Source organism: Muscardinus avellanarius, assembly GCF_963383645.1.
Source record: "Muscardinus avellanarius genome assembly, chromosome: 3".
Taxonomy (NCBI): Eukaryota; Metazoa; Chordata; class Mammalia; order Rodentia; family Gliridae; genus Muscardinus; species Muscardinus avellanarius.
In genome coordinates, this window is record NC_137788.1 from 148,329,479 (window position 1) to 148,344,329 (window position 14,851).

The 14,851-nt window shown below is 49.0% G+C and overlaps 1 protein-coding gene across 1 annotated transcript; it reads left to right on the forward strand.

Annotated features, from left to right (window-relative positions):
- Nucleotides 1–6,221: 6,221 nt before the first annotated feature.
- On the forward strand, nucleotides 6,222–14,189 carry RLBP1 (retinaldehyde binding protein 1; the record flags this gene model as incomplete). The annotated part of the gene is made up of 6 exons (XM_080691692.1): nucleotides 6,222–6,392; nucleotides 6,886–7,090; nucleotides 8,577–8,755; nucleotides 10,799–10,957; nucleotides 12,820–12,930; nucleotides 14,031–14,189. The coding sequence occupies 6 exons, from the start codon at nucleotides 6,222–6,224 to the stop codon at nucleotides 14,187–14,189; spliced, it is 984 nt and encodes a 327-aa protein (XP_080547818.1).
- Nucleotides 14,190–14,851: the final 662 nt, after the last annotated feature.

The window sequence follows — 14,851 nt, forward strand, 5'->3', positions numbered from 1 at the left end:
GAGGAAGAGGATGGAGGGTAGTTTGCATTCTGTCCCTCCGGTCTGCTAAACTGAGGGGAGGCAGGTCAGGCCAGATGTCTTGGTGTTCCTTAGGGGTGGTATGGGCAGAAACTCTCCAGGGCAATACATTTCAAACTTTTCTGTGCACCTGAGTCAGCTGAGAGCCTTGTTAAAATTGTTATTTATTTATTTATTTATTTATTTATTTATTATTTACTTATTTATTTGCTATACTGGGGATTGCATCCAGGGGCATTCTACCATCAAGCTATACCTCCAACCTTATTTTTTATTCTTTACTTTGAAACAGAGTCTCACTAAGTTGCAAAGGGTCTAAGTAGCTGAGGCTGGCTGCAAACTCATCATCCTCCTGTCTCAGCTTCCAAGTACTGGGATTATAAATGTGTGCTGCCACACCTGGCTTAAGTAATTTTAAATAATTATTTTTTTTCTTTTATTTTTTTGGTACTGGTGGTTGAACTCAGAGGCATTCTACCTCTGAGTTATACCCCTGGCTCTTTTTATTTTGAAATGAGCTCTCGCTGAGTTGCCAAGGGTCTCACTAAATTGCTAAGGCTGGTCTTGAATCTGCAATGTTCCTGTCTTAGCCTCCTGAGTACCTGGATTATAGGCATGCAACTATGGCTCCCAGCTTAAATAATTAAATTTAAAAGAGATCAAGTAAACCCTAATCCCATCCGGATTCTGAGTTAGCCTACGTGGGGCTGAGACTACATTTCTAATAAGCTCCCAGGCAACGCTAATGTTGCTGGTCCATGGACCTCACTCCCAGTGGTAGCTAGGTGTAGACCAGCCCTGTTTATAAGAAATAGAATCTGAAGCACACATGTCATTTAAAATTCGTAATAACCACATCAATAAAGTATGACAGGTGAAATAATTAAGTCTGATATATTCTTAATACCGTCAAACCATGATCATTGAGAACCTTAAGCCATATAAAAATTGTCCATGGGGAGCTGGGATATAGCTCATTGCAGAGCAGATGTCTGGCGTGTAGGAGGGCCTGTCTTCCATCCCCAGCACTACAAAAAATGACCACAGTAAATCATTAATTAGATATATTCTAGATTCTTTTCCTTGTACTAAGTCTTCAAAAGTCAGTTTTTGGTTTTCGTTTTTCATTTTTTGTTTTGTTTTGTTTTGGTGGTATTGGGGATGAAACCCAGGGGTTTTCTACCCCCAGGCTACACTTCCAGACCTATTTTTAAAAATATTTTATTTGGAAACAGGTTCTGACTGAGTTGCTGAGAGCCTCACTAAGTAGCTGAGGCTGGCTTCGAACCTGTGCGGTCCTCCTGTCTCAGCCTCCCAAGTTACTGGGATTACAAACGTGTGCCACCATACCGGACCGGGATAAGTTTTAAGCAAGGACAACTGTCCAGTAGTGGAAACAGGGAGCTCCCTGCCTTGGAAATCCTGGACAGACTGACGGCTCTAAAGGAATGGCCTCCTCTGCGCCCCAGTGAGATACAAGCAGAGGCTGGGAGCCACCTGCCGAGGGTGCTCTTGCCGACCAAGTTCTGGACTTGGAATCGCTTCCATTTACAAACCACTTACCAAGTGTCACAGCTACGTGCCTGAGCTAAGTGCTGCCGGTTCATCCTCCCTGAAGCCATGATCCTGGTCCAGCCCTTCCCACCTTTCAGAGGAGAAACTGAGTCAAGAAATAATGACATAACTTCTAGCGAGAAGGGGCTAGGACCGGAAAGAGCACAGTGGCTGGAGGCGCCTTGCTCAGCAGTGAACGCTTGCCTGACATGTGCGAGGCTGTGGCTCCCATCTCCAGCAACACACCCACATCCAAACAAAAAAGAGCGGGCAATCTGATTGCAGAGCCTGCCCCTACCACTGCCCCTCGCCTGCTCCCTGCTCGGCCAGTGACATCTCCATCTCCGCACCGGCCCACTCGCTGTAGCTGCCGAGAGCGTGGACCCCGTGCCTGGACTTGCATCGCATCCGTGATCACATTTACAATGTCCCTTCATCTCTGTGCATGCCTGGCCTTTGGGGCTGCTCTCTCAGACCCCCTGGGAGCTGGAGGAAAAAAGGCAGGGAAGAGGGGACAGGGCTGGCCCCCGTCCCAGTCCACGCCGGCTTCTGCATGGCTGAACAGGGAGTCCAGAGCAGGAGCACACAAAGGAGGGCTTTGATGCATCTGCGGTCAGGCTTGGGCCTCCCCCCGCCCCAAACCCCATGGCTCCACTCTGGGCCTCCCACAGCCTGACTTAATGGGAAACTGTGGGTGATGAGAAGTTCCTTGTGACCCACTAATTCCAACCTGCTGACTGGGCCACGCCCCCAGCGCAGGCAACCTCCAGCGCTCCAAGACCAGCAGGTACCAGGTGGCCCCAGGAGGAGCTGCCCACCTGGCAGGTAAGTCAGTAGCAGGGCCCTGCCTGGACACAGGGTGGGGAGTCGGGGCTGGGGTGGAGACCACCTCCCAGGCTGCCTGCAAAACAGAAACCAGCTGGCCGCCCTCCGGATTGAGCCGACCTGATGGCAGATAGCAAAAAAAAAAAAAAAAAAAAAAAAAAAATGAACACAGAATGCTTAGTTCAGTGCAAATCCAGATAGACAACAAATACTTGTTTAGTTTAAGTCTGTTCCAAATGTTGACATTTTAAATTTTTTTTCTGGCCATGCTGGATGGCAGGGCACAGCACAGACAGGAGGTGAGGAAGGCGTTCTCATTGTATACAACTCTCAGATAAGAATTTGTTTCCTTCCGTCTTTCCTTCTTTCCTTCCTTCCTTGCTTCCTTTTTTTTTTTTTTAACTGAGAATTGAACCCAAGGTCATTCTAATTCTACCTCTGAACTATACCTCCAGCCCTATTTTATTTTTATTTTTAAACAGGGTCTCACTAGGTTGATGAGAATCTATTTGCTGAGGCTGTCCTCGAACCTGTGATCCTCCTACCTCAGCCTCCCAAGTACTGGAATTATAAGCGTGTACCCACCACTCCTGGCTATAGATAAGAATTTTTTAAAAATCAAAGTTAAGGGCTGGGGATATAGCTCAGTGGTAGAGTGCTTTACTTGTTTGCATAAGGCTCTAGGTCTGATCCCTAATACTGCCACAAAAGAAAAAAAAAGTCAATGTTAACTTCTCAGGTATATTTAGGAAAGAGTTGCCCCACACTGCTTTTAACTCTGTATTCTCTCTCTCTCTCTCTCTCTCTCTCTCTCTCTCTCTCTCTCTCTCTCTCTCTCCATCTCTCTCTCTCTCTCCTTTCTGTGAGTACTGGGGGTTAAACCCTATCTCCAACCTATACCCCAGCCCCTTTTATATTTTATTTTGAACCAGAATCTAGCTAAGTTTCTGAGGGTCTCACTATGTTTCTGAGGCTGCCCTTGAACCTCCAATCCTCCTGTCTCAACCTCCCAAGTACTGGGATTACAGGCGGGCACCATCGTACTCAGCTTTTGACCTTGTATTTCTAAGATCTAGTATCTTGTCCTCATGGTCTGCTTAACTGGCTTATCCAGCCACTGATCATTTCAAACTGACTGCCTCAGCTCTGTTCTATCAGCCTCTCCATTCCTGTCCCAGAAAAGCCCAAGAGGCTCACAGTAGCATTTCATTCTATCTGTCGCCTTGCCCACATATCTAGATATCTACCAGCCAAATAGATAGCTCACACTTTGGGCTCTGTGGGTAGATTCTAGCCCCTAGAATTCCCTGTTGGTGCCGGGACTGTGGAGTTGGAGCAGGAGGAGTGGGAGACACTCAGATACTCCCTGGGGTTCTCCACATCTCTGTGCAAATTAGGGCAAAGCTCAGTGTAATGCCAAGAAAGGGAAGGGGAGCTACATTCTGGAGCAGGACGCCATGCTAGACGTGTTGGAGAAATCGTATGATCCTCAAGACAATCCTTCTTGGTAGCTTAGTATCCTCAACTTGGAGATGAGGAAACTAAAGTCAAGAAGAATTTGATGACTTGTGTGTTCACATAGGACCTAAGACACCAGCTCTCCTAGGAAGTGTGCTAGGAGGGGAATTCTACCTCTGAACTAGACCCTTGGCCCTATCAATCAATCAATCAATTAATTTATTTACTTACTTACTTACTTACTTACTTACTTACTTACTTACTTACGGTACTAGGGACCTCTTAGCTACACTTCCAGCTCTTTTTTAAATTTTTTGTTTTGAAACAGAGTCTCACTAGGTTGCCAAGAGTCTTACTATGTTGCTGAGGCTGTTCTCGAACCTGTGATCCTTCTGTTTCAGCCTCCCAAATACTGGGATTAAAAGGCATGCACCAACATGCCTGGCTACTCTTCTGGCCCTTTTTTTTCCCTATGTAAAATGGAAACAATACACCATCCCTGGATCTGGGACAATAAATTTGAAAATACTCAGTGCATTACATGCCTGTAATCCCAGTACTTGGGAGGCTGAGACAGGAGAATTGCAGGTTTGCTGACAACCTTAGCAACTTAGCAAGACCCTTTGTAACTTAGTGAGATCTTATTTTAAAACAACTGTAACACTTAGTGCAGAGCCAGGCATGGTGGGACATGCTTGAAATCCCACTACTTGGGAGGCTGAGACAGAAGGATCACAGGTTCAAGGACAGCCTCAGCAAGTAGTGAGACTCCCATTAACCTAGCAAGATCCTATTTATTTATTTATTTATTTATTTATTTATTTATTTTTGGTGGTACTGGGGTTCCTGGAAGCCCTTCTACCTCCGGGCTACGCTCCCAGACTTATTTTATATTTTTGAAACAGGGTCTCTTACGTCAGCGCGGCTGGCTTCAAACCTGCGCGATCCTCCTGTCTCTGCCTCCCAAGCGCGGGGATTACAAGCGTGAGCCACCACGCCCGGCAACGAGATCCTATTTTAAAATAAAAATTTAAAAATAGTGCTGGGGAGTTGGGTGTAGTGGTACACACTTGTTTTTTTGTTTTGTTTTGTTTTTTGTTTTTTTGGTGGTATTGGGGTTCCTGGAAGCCCTTCTACCTCCGGGCCACACTCCCAGACCTATTTTATATTTTTGAAACAAAGTCTCTTACGCCAGCACGGCTGGCTGGCATCGTTCGAACCTGCGCAATCCTCCTGTCTGAGCTTCCCAAGCGAGGGGATTACAAGCATGCGCCACCACGCCCGGCTGGTGGTGCACACTTGTAATCTCAGCATTTGGGAGGCAGAGACCGGAGGATCGTGGTTTGCAGACAGCCTCAACTACTTAGGGAGGCCCTTTGCAGCTCAGTGAGATACTGTTTCAAAAATAAAAAGACTAAAAAATAGGGCTGGGGGTGTAGCTTAGAGGTAGAATGCCCCCTGGGTTCCATTTTGGTACCACAAAAAAAAAAAAAAAATAGGGCTGGGATTGTAGCTCAGAGATAGAATGCCTCTGGGCCCAATCCCCAACACACAACCCCCCAAAAAACTCTGTGCGTTACAAAGCATTGAATACACAACAGGATTACAATTGTGTCCTCATGATTATCAGTGCTCCTGAGCATGAGGGCACAGGGGATAGGAGCATCTGCTAGGCTGGGAAATTCCTGGGGTACCCTCTGGGCTGGGAAGGAGGGCCACGGAGGAGCAGGGATGGCCTCACTCTCTGGTATTCTGTGACTGAGCATGGAGCCCAACTCTAGTTGTTCCTGGCTGGACCAACTTGTATTAGCTGAGGTTTGAGGTCTCTACCTGGGCCCCATCTCAAAGCAGTGCTTTTTGAGTGTGCCCTGAGAACCATCTCCTTCTCAGCCGTCAGGGGATGCTCCAACTTGCAGATTCCTGGGCCCTGCTCAGACCCCCCCCCACCCAGAGTCACAAGGGGCGGGGCCCAAGCATCTGGACTTGAAGCAGATGCCCCCAGGCGATTCTGATGCGCTTGAGATCTACTGTTTTTCGACAATCATGGAATGAATTCTCTAATACTACTGTGGCCCTGACTCCTAGGGACAGGACACCCTAAAGGCCCAGACAGAGGAAGCAGGACCCTCCCTTTGCCAAGAACTCAGCTTCTTCAAGAGACAAGATGTCAGAGGGAGTGAGTACCCTTGGCTCTCCTTCCTTTCTTCCTTCTTTCCCTCTCTCCGTCTTTTCCCATCCTCTACACCCCTATGACCTTTCTGTAGGCCCCGACCCTCCCGAAGGGAAAGGGCCTAACAATGACTTGGGCAAAGCCCTAGTGGAGGGTCTCAGCAGGCCTACTTGCCTGGCTTGCTCAGGCTGACGGGATGAGGCCCGCTCAGGCTCCTTCCCGACTCATCTCTGTCCAGGTGGGCACCTTCCGCATGGTCCCTGAGGAGGAGCAGGAGCTCCGGGCCCAGCTGGAGCAGCTCACAACCAAGGACCATGGGCCTGTCTTCGGCCCATGCAGCCAGCTGCCCCGCCACACCTTGCAGAAGGTGAGGTGCTGGGGTAGAGGGGGAGCATCCTAGGTGGGTGACAGCACCCTCATTCCTATAGAAATGGTCCAGCCCCGCTCTCCAGGTTAGTCTGAACCTGATGGACTGACCTGTCCTAGCGGCCATCCTGGAGTTCAGGATTACAGCAGCCAGAGGCTGCTTGGCATCCGGGCTAGCCCAAACCATGGACCAGAGATCATCCTGGGGTCAGAAATGAGTTACTGCAGAAACACCTAGACGCCCTAAGACGAACAGTTTCATCTTTCTCCAAACACCAGTGACAAACCTGCGATGCAGCGGGTGTAGATGCTGCACTTGTGGATGGAAGAGACATACACACACGCACACATACACGCACGCACACATACACGCACGAACGCACGCATGCATGCACGCACTGCAGCCCTGTGGGGGCTCGGCGGGCCTGGCTCTGGCAGGTCCTGCTCCTCGCCTGCATCCATCTCTAACTCCACGCCCACCCACCCTGTTGCAGGCCAAGGACGAGCTGAACGAGCTGGAGGGGACTCGGGAGGAGGCTGTGCGGGAGCTGCAGGAGCTGGTGCAGGCACAGGCGGCCTCTGGGGAGGAGCTGGCCCTAGCTGTGGCCCAGAGGGTGCAGGGAAAGGACAGCGCCTTCTTCCTGCGCTTCATCCGCGCGCGCAAGTTCAACGTGGGCCGTGCCTATGAGCTGCTCAAAGGTGAGGAGCAAGGAGGTCCCCGGAGGGCGGCCACGCTCGCCAGGCCCTGGGAAGGTCCCCTCTGTGCCTGGCAGTCACTCTCTCCAAACCTCCACATATGTGTGTGTGTGTGTGTGTGTGTGTGTGTGTGTGTGTGTGTGTGTGTGCACTAAACAGTCTCCGGGGTCCCTTTCACAGCCAGGCACAGCAGCACCTAGAATCCCAGTACCTGGGAGACAAAGACAGGAGGATTCCAAGTTTGAGATTAACCACAGCAATTTAGCAAGGCTCTGTTTCAAAATAAAAAATAAGAAGGACTAGGGGTGTGGCTCAGAGGTAGAATAATCCTTGGGCAAATCCCAGCACCAAGAAAAAGAAAAAAAAAAAAAAACAGAGAAAGAGAAATTCCTTTGCCATTCTCCATTCTGATGGTGAATGAATATCAAGACCTGATTCCTAGCAGAATCTCCTCTCTCTCTGTCTTGGGACTCAGTGAGTAGAAATGGGGTGCTAAATTTCAATGTTAGGGGCTGGTGTGTAGCTCAGTGGTAGAGCACTGGCTTAGCATATGTGAGGCCAGGGTTCACCCCCCACCCCAGGGCAGGGGATAAAAGATGACTCCATCTTGGTTCTGGAACAATCCAGAGAGGTGGATAAGAGCTGCTGCCCCCATAACACTTATCTAAACCTTAGACTTGGTGGAAATGAAGATGGCACTGACCATGGAGACAGAACTGTCCTGGCCTTGCTGATAGGAGAAAGGGAAGTTTCCTTAAAAAAAAAAAAAAAAAAAAAAGTAGGCCTTTGGGCCAGTCACTAGGGTGCATGCCTGTAATCCCAGTACTTGGGAGGCTGAAGCAGGAGGACTGCAGATTTGATGCCAGCTTCAGCAACCTAGTGAGACCCTGTTTGAAAATAAAGAAATAGAATAAAAGGTCTGTGGGATGGGCCCGAGTGTTCTGGAACACTGACGAGGTCTGTGTGGTGGGCACCTCGACCAGGCCCAGCCTGTCCAGGTGCTCAGGATTGGTGGTACTGACAGCTGCCCAGACGTGGGACCTGTTCAATAAGAATGGAGGTTGTGGGTGGCACAAGCGCTGCAGGAATTAAGAAGGGACTCTGCATCTTGCTTGGGGTTCGGATTTTATCTTGTGGTCTTCTCCTCAGCCCTGTCCACAATGCCCACTCAGCTAAACCTGTGCCCAGCTGGAAAACCTGTGCCTTATCCCCATGGGAAAGAACCCAATGGGCACGAGGCATCCTAAGGTTTAGGACCACGTCTCATGTGTACCCAGTTTCTAGTATGTCCACACACTCAATTTTATTTGCCACAATAATTTGGTAAGATGGGACAGTATTGTGGTCTCAGGTTCTGGAGAGGAATCACGGAGCCCCGAGAGGTTGAGTATCCCACTCTGCCACACGTAGGTTGAATGTGGAGAAGCCAGAAGGGGAGGGGTAGGGCCAGGATGGCCGCCTGAGGGGCCCTCTGCTCTTTCTCTGGCAGGCTATGTGCAATTTAGGCTGCAGTACCCCGAACTCTTTGACAGCCTCTCCCTGGAGGCCGTCCGCTGCACCATCGAAGCTGGTTACCCCGGCGTCCTGTCCAGTCGAGACAAGTACGGCCGAGTGGTCATGCTCTTCAAGATTGAGAACTGGCAATGTGAAGAAATCACCTTCGATGAGGTCAGTGGGAGCCAGCCTCGCTCCTCCCCCAGCCCTGGGCTCTATGGGACCCTCCTTCCTGGCTCCTCAGGAGGCGAGGTCTGTGGAGGGGTCTGCAGGCAGCTCCTGGCACCTGGCCCTTTCCAGTGTGTGACCAGCAGTGTGACAAGCAGGCCCACTGGCCAATAACACAGGGCCGCCCCTGAGTCCCCATCCAGGGCCAGGCGGGGGTGGGGGCAGCAGCTGCAGGCCTCCAGCGGAGGGCAGGCCTGTCAAATGCTGCAGGCTGAGAACAGCAGAGGAAACAGGGATTTGTAGATCATGGGCTGGAAAAGAGTCTAGAAAGTACACATTCTGCCCTACTTAGCAGTCTGAATTATTTGTATTTATTTATTTATTTGTATTTATTTATTTATTTATTTATTTAGTGGTACTTGGGGTGGAACCCAGAGGCTTTCTACCTCTGGGCTATACTCCAAGACCTATTTTTTTTTAAATTTTATTTGGAAACAGGGTGTCACTAAGTTGCTGAGAGCCTCACTAAGTAGCTGAGGCTGGCTTCGAACCTGTGCGATCCTCCTGTCTCAGCCTCCCAAGCACGGGGATTACAAGCATGCACCACCACGCCTAGCATTATTTATATTTATATGTAGGTGATTTTACTTGTCTGAGCCCTTAAGAGGGCTGCCCCAAGTGGAGGAATTAGGGTTGTTTATCTCATGAGAACGTTGGCATGTGCTATCAAGCCTTAAAGAGATTAATTAATTAACTTAGTGGTACCAGGAATTGAGCCCAGGGGCATTCTATCTCTTAACTATATTCCCAACCCGTTTTATTGTCTTTGAAACAGGGGCTTGCTAGGTTGTTGAGAGGCTCCCTTAGTTACCGAGGCTGGTCTTGAACCTGTGATCCTCCTGTCTCAGTTTCCCAAGTAGTGGGATTACAGGAATGCACCACAGTGCCTTGCTTTTATCTTTATTTTTATTTGTTTGTTTGTTTGTTTATTGCACTGGGGATTGAACCCAGGGGCATTCTACCTCTGAGCTACATACCCAGCCAGAGTTTTTATTCTTTATACTGAAACAGAATGTCTCTAAGTTACAGAGGGCCTCACTAAGTAGCTGAGGCTGTCCACGAACCCTGACCCTCCTGTCTCAGGCTCCCAAGTGCTGGGGTTACAAGTGTGCACCACCACGCCCGGCTTAGTCTATATTTGTTTTTAAAATGAAGACTTCCTAGGTTGCTGAGATCCTCGCTAAGTTGTCAAGGCTGGTCTTGAACCTGTGATCCTCCTGCCTTATCCTCCCAAGTACTGGAATTACAGGTGTGCGCCACCACGCCCAGCTTAGTCTATATTTTCATATGTCCTCGGATCTATTTCTGGAATCTCTCTTCTGGTCCATGGGTCTCTTATTCAGGTTCTGATGCCACACTATTTTAATTATAAAGGTTTTATGGCATGTGTAATATCTACTAGGGCTAATTCTGTCTTTAGTAATCTGCTTTTTCTGGGATTTCCTGCTATTCTGGAAGTTTTTCCCCCATGAAATTTAAAATAATTTGTCTAGCTCCAGGAGAAATACTAGTAGTATTTTTTTTAACCAGGATAATATTAAATGGAAAATTACAGCCTCGAGGATAGTTGGCATATTTATTAAATGCCATATCCCTGGCCACCCACAAACACTGGATGCTATTTTTTTTATTCAAGCCTACTTTTGAGTTTTCAGGTATTTCTCATGAATGTTGTGTTCTTTTTCCCCTTAAACCTATCTTAAACTAGGCACGGTAGTAGGGGTCTGTAATCCCAGTACTATGGGGGCTGAGACAGGAGAATCACAGATTCGAGGCCAGTCCCAGCAATTTAGTGAGACCCTCAGCCAGACCCTGTTTCAAAATAAAAAAATGAAAAGGACCAGGGATATAGCTTGAAGGTAGAATGCCTCTGGGTGCAACCCCCAGCAGAACAAACAAACAATCGATCAATCAGCTCTCCCTTCAGGACCGTGAGCCTTAATTACCTCTGTGGGTCGGCTCTTACGCACTGCTCATGCTGCACCCCAGATCTTGCAGGCATATTGCTTCATTCTGGAGAAGCTACTGGAGAATGAGGAGACTCAAATTAATGGCTTCTGCATCATCGAGAACTTCCGGGGCTTCACCATGCAGCAGGCCTCCAAGCTCCGGCCTGCGGATCTGAAGAAGATGGTGGATATGCTGCAGGTGAGGCCTGGGACCGGAGGTGGGAGCCTACACTCCGCAGGCGGGGCGCTGGAGGGCGGCTTTCCCAGTGCCAGGTGCTGGCAGGGCCCGAAGAAGTTGACCCACCTGGTTCTATGAAGAGTAAGGACAGCTGCAGTCCCAACTATGGACACTTGCGTGGCGACTGAAGCTTTGCTAAGCACACAGACATAATTTCCCCCATTCCTCCACAGCCTCTCTACCTGTTTCAGGGTTTTTGTTTGTTGGTTTTTGGTTTGGGCACTGGAGGTTGAGTGCAGGGGCATTTTACCTCTGAGCTACACCCTTGATCCTATTTTATTTTTTATTTTGCAACGGTTGTGGAGGGCCTCATTAAATTATTGCTTCTGGCCACAAACCTGAGATCCTCGAGTCTCTGCCTCCCAAGTACTGGGATTACAAGAGTGCGCCACCACGCCCAGCTTCCCTGCTTCATTTTACAAACCTGGAAACTGAGGCTCAGACATTTAAATGACATCTGAGGATCACATAGTGATAAAATGGCAGATACTAGCCTTTTCTATTTATTTATTTATTTATTTATTTATTTATTTATTTATTTTTGCGGTACTGGGGGTGGAACCCAGGGGCATTTTACCTCTGAGCTACACCCCCAGCCCTATTTTTTATTCTTTTTATTTTTGAAAGAGGGTCTCACTGAGTTGCAAAGGGCCTCACTAAGTAGTAGCTGAGGCTGTCCATGAACCGCAATCCTCCTGTCTCAGCCTCCCAAATGCTGGGATTATAAGCATGCACCACCACACCTGGCTTGAGACTAGCCTTTTTAAAAAATGAGGGGGATATTTTTGTGTGTGATGGGATCTCTCTGTACTGCCCAGATTGGTCTCAGACTTCTGGGCTCAAGTGATCCTCCTGTCTCAGCCTCCAGAGTGGCTAGAGCTACAGGTGTGCAATACTGTGCCTGTCTTGAGCCTAATTATTCGGACATGGTATCCCAGGCTCTCTGTCCCTGTGTATCACACTGACTCTCTTTGCATGTGAATTTACCCTGGAGAAGGATCATCACTGACCCCCTAACAACTCACTCCTATATACATGATGTGTCAGCATCATACGGAGCTACCTTAGACCCATTCCATGTGTGTTGGGAGAAGAGAACTTCAAGGCTGTTGCAACTGGGGCTGCCGAGGGGCCAAAGGACAGCGTGGCGTGACAGTAGTGTCCCTGTGCTCTATAATAATTTTCAATCCACTAAGTGGACGAGTGGATTTGAAAACACTCAGGCACCAAGCAAGAGTCAGACACAGTGGCGCACGCCTGGAATCCTAGTACTTGGGAGGCGGAGACCGGAGAATTGCAGGTTCGAGGTCAGCATCAACAACTTAGAGAGGTCCTCAGCCACTTATTGAGACTCTCTTTCAAAATAAACTATATATATATATATATATATATATATATATATATATATATATATATATATGGATGGGGATGTAGCTCAGAAGTAGAATGCTCCAGGGTTCAATCCCCAGTACCACACACACGAAAACAACAAACAAGCAAGGTTACCATTTGATTTCTCCACCGTATCCTAGAGTTTTTGCTCAGTGGGAGAGGAAAGTGCCCCGTGACTTCTGGGGCTCACAGCTTGAGGCCATGGGGAAGCTGGGGCTGCCTGGTGGCTGGCCTAAGGATGGGGCCTTCTCTGGGCTGTCCTCTGGGACAACGGGTGATGCTGGACAAGTTAGTCCTCATGAGGGGCAGAGGCAGTGTGTGCGTGTGTGTGCATGTGCGTGTGCATGCGTGCATGCGTGCGTGTGTGTTCATGTGCGTGTTGCAGGGAGCTCTGAGGCCCCTGGGACCATGGGGGATCTCTGCCACTGCAGGATTCCTTCCCAGCCCGGTTCAAGGCCGTCCACTTCATCCACCAGCCGTGGTACTTCACCACCACTTACAATGTGGTCAAGCCCTTCTTGAAGAACAAGCTGCTCCAGAGGGTGAGTGCATGTTGCCCAGGGCAGGACGGTGAGCCGGGAGTGCTTGTGGGGCTGGAGCAGGAGAGGGCTTGAGATGAGAGGGGTGTGATGGGACCCTCCTCAGACTGCGCCCCGGCCCTGGGCTGTGTGGGTTCCCCCTGATGGCACAGCGTGAGGACCGCAAAGGCGGCTTTGTCTTCTTGTCCCCTCCTGCCTTGCTCCCTCGTCCTCGGGGGGCCTCCTGGTTGGTTGTCGTCCTGTTGCGAAGGCTCCACGTTGTAAGACAAGGAGCGTGCACAGCTTGTGTCTTTCCACGATGTCAGATGCATTGATCATAAAGCAAAAAGGGGGTAATCACCACGCAGTGTTCAAGTCTAGTCCTGGGGAGTCAAAGCATAATCCATTAATTACACACAATTTTAAGTTCACATTCACGCAGTTCACTCATGATCAATTTGAAGTCCCATTTGAAAGTCCAATCTGTGAAGCAGGAGTCCGGCTGTTGACCGTGGTCTAGTCGTCCGTGTCTGGCTTCCGCCTCTCCTTAGGGGCAGGGGCCTTGGTGCCGGGCCACCGACGGTCACTTCGGGCTCACCCCTTCGGATGACTGGGCTCAACGGAACTGAGTTGTCGTGGTGCTGTGGAAATTGCTTGCACTCGTCTTGCTTGCATTTAGCTGGCTCTGGGTTCTTTTGATAGGAGTTTTCTGGTAGTCACAGCTGGGTTGTTTATCTTTCTTCTGATTGGTAGGCAGGTTGCATAGGTCACTTTCTTCAGATTGGTTGCTTTCACTTACTGTTTTTAACTATCCCGTAAAATCACATCTCCTATTTCTTTACAGCTGTGCTATGTTCTATCCCATAATATTTGTTTGTAGCTATGCTATATTCTATCCCATAATATTTGTCTACAGCTATGGTATGTTCTAGCCCATAGTATTTGTTAACAGCTATGCTATATTCTATCCCATAATATTTGTTTACAGCTCTGTTAATAATATTCCACAGCACACTGTCAATCAAAAGCACACTGCTAAACTTTGTTGCTGTCAAATAACTTAATCAAACTGTCATTGGCAAGCAAACTTTCCCCCTCACAGTACCGGGAACACTTCTTTGCAGGTGTTTGTCCACGGAGATGACCTCTCTGAGTTCTTCCAGGAGATCGACGAGAGCATCCTGCCCGCTGACTTTGGGGGCACCCTGCCCACTTACGATGGCAAGGCTGTCGCTGAGCAGCTGTTTGGCCCCCGGGTCACAGGGGAGAACACAGCCCTGTGAGGACAGTCTGAAGTCTGAACTGTAGTTAGCACCCCTGGGACAGGGCTGCCGGAGGTGACCATGGTCCCCAACCACCCCGAGCCTAGTTGCTCCCAGGGGTCACCTTTGTCCTGAGCAGGGGAGGGGCAGTAAAGTAGAATTCCCTTACACAGAAGAACCAGGCAGGATGATTTCCATTGGCCCCTGGAGCCATAGGACAGTGACTTGTCCAATGAATTTCAGAGACTCTAATTAGTTTTCTCAATCGTTTCTTTCAAAACAGAGTTTTGGTTGGGGGTCTGTGGAAATATTCAAGAAGGTTGGGTTAAGAGCCATCTCCCCCATCCCCAGTACAATAAAAAGAAGATAAAAGAAGAGGGGATTTCAGTTCAAATGATTCTGCACACAAAGGGGTCTCGGTGGCGGGGCAGGCGAGGTGATTTCTACTCAGAATTCCAGGGTGGACGCAGTGTAGGAGCAGCTTCCCTGGGCTGGCCCGCTCCCCTCAGGGAGGTGCGGTCTGATCGGTGCAGTAATGGTCAGGAACCCCAACCTTATACTAGGGTGGCAGCCATGTTCCCATCTGTCCTCCTCTCCATTGAAAGCTGTCTCCTCCAGAGCTCCTGCCTTGACGAATGCCTTTCCCTATATTTACAGGTTATATTTGTTAGTTTTTGGGTTTT